This window comes from Bidens hawaiensis, unplaced genomic scaffold (genome assembly GCF_021521415.1).
Source record: "Bidens hawaiensis isolate Kalapana, Puna unplaced genomic scaffold, B.hawaiensis_p1.1 tig00006534_1, whole genome shotgun sequence".
NCBI classification, from domain to species: Eukaryota; Viridiplantae; Streptophyta; class Magnoliopsida; order Asterales; family Asteraceae; genus Bidens; species Bidens hawaiensis.
In genome coordinates this window covers 893,342-898,617 of record NW_027491439.1, presented here as the reverse complement: position 1 = coordinate 898,617, position 5,276 = coordinate 893,342, and the positions used below count along the sequence as shown (strand labels likewise).

At 33.5% G+C, this 5,276-nt stretch overlaps 1 protein-coding gene across 1 annotated transcript; it reads right to left on the bottom strand.

Moving 5' to 3' along the window:
- Positions 1–447: 447 nt before the first annotated feature.
- On the bottom strand, positions 448–4,149 carry LOC143632774 (uncharacterized). Its single transcript, XM_077101201.1, has 6 exons — positions 3,938–4,149; positions 2,546–3,112; positions 1,848–1,936; positions 1,550–1,649; positions 1,246–1,452; positions 448–567 (listed from the first exon to the last, which is right to left on the bottom strand). The coding sequence occupies exons 1-5, from the start codon at positions 4,085–4,087 to the stop codon at positions 1,273–1,275; spliced, it is 1,086 nt and encodes a 361-aa protein (XP_076957316.1). The 5' UTR covers positions 4,088–4,149; the 3' UTR covers positions 448–567; positions 1,246–1,272.
- Positions 4,150–5,276: the final 1,127 nt, after the last annotated feature.

Here is a 5,276-nt window from a genome sequence, read left to right as displayed (position 1 = left end):
AAATACATTAATTTAATCATTCATAACTCCTCCTACTTCTTTCCTTTCCATCCTAAAAAAAACTCAAGAACACCCATTTTTAACTATCCTTAGTTTTCCTTTCCTTTCCCTCCTTTAAAAAAACTCAAGAACAGGCCGTTAGAGTCTAACCCGCTCAAAAGGTCACTATCCTGGAAGATTAGTCGTCTCGAATCGGCTTACTATCACTTAAAAGGGCAAACTCCATTCTCAGCCGTAGCTTAACGTGGGTAGAGTCATTCTAACCTTTTGTTATAATTTGAATCAACGAATATGAACACAAATATATAGATTAAAGGCCCTTGATTGCCACACTTAACTCCAATCATATGTTAAGATGAACTCGTCTCTTTAAAAAAAATCTTAATTTGCATCAGTACTACCGATACAACAAACAAAAGTACAGGTCAGTAAAACTAATGTTTTTTGTGACAAGGCTCAATGTTTAAAAACACGGGCTCAAAGACATGCAAATTACCTAACACCATCTCAGCTTCACTTAAATCTGCCTCGCCCGCATCAATCATGAAAACTGCCGGTTCATTCCCGCTGCAACATGTTGGTAAATTATATCAATAGATATTTATGAATATGATTATGCAAGTACATGACACAGATCTAATATTTTCACAATAGTTTATATCAATAAATTTGACCCAATTGTGGTTATAAATGAATTGATTGGGTCGCATATTACTTCAACCTAGTTAAAAGTTACCACAATGTGTACTTTTTAAGACTACTCCCATTGGCAATCTCATAATGAGATTGGTGGGTCCGAAGTTAAAAAAAATTGAAAAAGAAAATAATGCAATCTAGATTGGCAATCTAGGTTGGTGGAGCAAACCTAGATTGCAATCCAAACTAACCCCCGATAACTTAATTATTTAATTAACTTTTAATATTCTAACTAAAAATAATAATTAAATACACGATATTTCTTAAAAAAAATTATGAACATTCCGATATAAATTTTATTAAAAACGGACTTCGTTAAAAAAACATTTTTTTTAAGTTGGGATGGGTTGTGAATGCGTATAAAAGATTGGGATGAGTTAAATTATGTAGATTGGAGAGAGAGAAATTAATTTTATAATATAAGATTGAGATTGTGAGATTAGCTAGTTATATACAACTTTCTTGATCGTATATATTTCAAAGATTATTGTTATTATATTATAAACTTATTGTTCTCACAATTATAATTAACGCGTTAAGTTCATATACCTTTGCATGAATAACCATTTGAAAAATCTAATCAATTGACAATCTGCACGTTGGGTTTGGCAAAAGACTCGACACTGCAGCTAAATATGCATCGGTCAACCCACTGCAGAAAACCACCGTATGCAGGTCAACAGAAATATGTTGCTGAATAGACTTTATGCTGTCAAGATAAGCATCCCCAGAAGAAGAATCCAGTCCATCAATAATCTGTATAAATAATAATTAAATATCAGTAAACATAAACATAATCTACGTTAAAAAGGTGAAACTAGTTTGGATGATGTATAAAAGTTGAAAAGAATACCAGTGAGCAAACACCAGAAATATCAACAGCATTCATGGAAACAAGCTCCACAAGTCTATCTGGCGTGCAAATAAGAAACTCTGGCTCACAAGTTTTTAATCTGTATCAGAAACAGAGTTTCCATCATGTGATAATACAGTTATACAGGAATATGTATGATCCAAAAAGTATATATTCAAGCAATTAAAAAGGTTATTAATACGTTTGCAACTTTGCATAAATCGTTTGTTGCAGTTAAGAAATACATAATTGAACATGCAAGCACACAACTTAAGTTTTCATAGATTTATGTAAATACCCATTGGCTTGATGATCTATAGAGGCCCCAGGATGTAGGCTCACTGTATGTATTCCAAACGCCTTCAAAGGCTTGCATACAGCGCGTACCTGCAAATAGTATAGTATAATGAAAACCCCGTAAGGTATCGTGTACTATTTATCAACTACATAGGGATACACTGAGAACAATTACAAAGAAAAACTAATCAAATAAACCTTATGGTAATACTAATGATAATAATAAATCCTGACAATTCATTTTCTCTAATAAATAGTTGTGTAGTTACACCACCATAAACCAAAACCACGATACCTAATAAATAAGTAATTGCAGCGCCATGTGTCACGGTTCTGTGAGCCAAAGATTATTTTTCCCACTTTTCTTATTGCATCCCTTAAATATAGTAGCTTAAACATAGTTTCAATCATATCTAATCTCCAAATATCATATTATAACTCATAAATCTTCATTATTAACTATTTGATATTTTCTTTGTTGGGCCCGTGTAACGCACGTGTTTCTAACCTAGTGTTAACAAATTAGGATACTTTTCAAAACTTCACTGGTTATTTAGCACAACGATGTCTTTCTTTCTAATAAATTCAGACTTATGTCATGAAAACCGAGATCATAAGTACCAATTTGCAATGGATTTAACCTTCTTGTTTTAGTGAATAAATCATATAAACAAACAATTTAATTATAGCTAGGTATACCTGTGCTGCTTTCTCTTGTGATGGTACAATGAACAGAAGATAAGGGCTGGTGAAAGATACGCCTTCTTTTTCCTTTTTTGTTATCGTATCAACAGCGGTTGATCCAATCCACGCAATTTGCTCCATGGTAGCATGACAACTTGTCTCCAACACATTTTTGCCACCTGAATAACATCTCCAATATTCAAACCCCCAGGGATCAAAGAACAAAGGCTTTCCCCTTTCAAATTCTTCTTCATTATGCATCGTTTCTTGTATTGTTTTCAAACATGAGATCAAGAACTTTGATGGACAGCCTACATCCTTGGTATTTTCTTTATCTGACGGTGTTAACTCTTTGTTGACCCGCGCCCGTTTCTGCTCCTGGTTTTTCCCATTTGATTGACGATCACCATTAGCCTTTCTCTTGTTCTGTAAACCATTATTTCCGTTTTCGCTCAAAGAATTGACTTCTTTTGATGGCCAAACTTTCTTAGTCTTTGTTTTCTTTTCCTTCTTGGTGTAATCAACTTTGTTTGGTTTGTCATTAAAAGGATCCTCTAGAGTTGGGAGGCTAAAACACATCCCCTGAATAAACGATCAAAATGTCTCATAAATAAAAAATTAGAGTTCATGATAACACCACAAACCTAACAGCCAACATAAATTTGCACAAAAAGCAACTTTAGATGATATCATGAGATCGGTACCATACCGATACCAAATGCGAGTAAAACCATATACCGAATACCGTACAATTAAAAATACCGAAAATTAGGGGTGAGCAATAACCGAACAGTGAATCAAAACCGAAACCGAAATTAACCAAAAACCGATTAACCGCAAATTGGCTATTGAACTTTTTTTGTAGCCTCAGTTAACCAAACCAAACCAAACCATTCATAGTTTCATATACTTTTAGCTTTTATACCTCCATTTCATGTAATTCTAAGCATTAAAAAATTTAGCACAGGTTTGGTTTTGGTTATCAACTAAAATTAACCGAACCAAAAAAACGACAAAATAACTGAACTAACCAAACCGCCTAACTGAAATTCGATTGGTTAATAAAAAAATTAACCTACGACTTCATTTCGGTTTCGGTTTAACATGATAACCAAACAGAACCGTGCACACCCCTACCGAAACCCCTAAATGGCGAAAACATGAAAAAACGAACACATACAATCAATGTTAAACATCAAGTCTTTGAAATAAGTCAGTTATTCTTCAAGTAAAGCTTAGTTTATGTTGTGACTATTGCATACTAACTAGTAAGCAAAAAACACATAAAATCGTTACAAAAGGATGCAAAATCCTGGCATGTTAAATTAACAAATCAATCCAAATAAAATAAAATAGTTTAAACGGTCATTAAATGATCTAATGATATAATATAATGATTAGTGATACCTGACACATTCTGCGTTTTCCTGATTGACGACGCTTTTTTTGTGCAATAATGGCGGCTATACGATTAGAAACCGTGGAAGAATCGCTACGCATCTTTTTTCTGTTTGATTTGTTCTTCTTTCTGATGATTGCGTCTTCTCCTTTAGGCATATTGTTAGTTAATACTTCAGATTCAAATACAAAAATTAATAGAAGAAGAAGAAGAAGAAGTTATGAGCAGTCGTGAGCAGTTTTAGTTGGAAGTTTGTGAGTAGGTTTTAGAATCAGGAAGGAAGCAAGTGGGCTTAGTCATATGGGCCTCTTATGGGCTTTAGCTGTTTTCATAGACATGTGAGTAGCCATGCACAAACCGGTTAATAGCATGTTAGTGATCAACAGTCAATTAATCAGTTAGACCGGTACTACCCGGTTTTCAAGCACAAAACCCTAAATGGTGTAACCGGTTTCGGGTATAATCGAAACGGTTAACAGGGAAAAAAAACACGGTTTTAAAAAGAAATAATTGAAGAGCCTAAAACTGGTTTCAGTTAACCGATTACGGGGCCAAAATGAAAAACCGATAATAAACCGACGGTTATTTTCAGGTACTAATCGGTTATAGATTTACTAGTTAGGGATCTGGTTAGAAACTGGTTAAAATGTGCACCTCTACGTGTGAGAGAAAGAGGTGTGACATGATGTCAATAGCCACAACCAACCACCATCGGTGATGTTTTCGCCATCTATGATCATGATATGTAGTTTTACAAAGTTCGTGTAAAATGTTGGTCTTAGAATTGAGGTCATCTAACACATGTCACAAGCATCAACCCCATATCTTCACCATAAGAATGGGGAAGTTGGTTTACTCCCAATGTACTGTGTCATGTGGGTGCTGATGCCAGATATATACTAGAAAACAGTTAGATAAAACCCGAATTAAGGAATATGATTATCACATATCAAAAGTTATCATAATAAATAGAGACGCAACTTGAATGGAATACCGTAACTGAAATATTAAATTTGATCAATATGACTGATGTTCAGATGTTCTAGGCTTTGGTTAAATAAATAAAAAAAAAAACAAATTATTAAAGAGATTGTATATATTTTTTTTCTTTTTTAGTTCTTTGGTTAATCAGTCCCGATAAAAAATGAATGGCATGTTAACAACTAACAACATCTTGATTAATCAACCATCTTTCAGCAACGATAATAAAAACAACCATCCTTTTTATAATAGCCGGTTTAAAAAGAAACTTGAAGGATTTTATAAAAATATACAATTTTTAATAAAACCATATCTGTATATGTACTCCTTACCTTTTTACTTTGGCTTTTCAAAACCGTAATTATT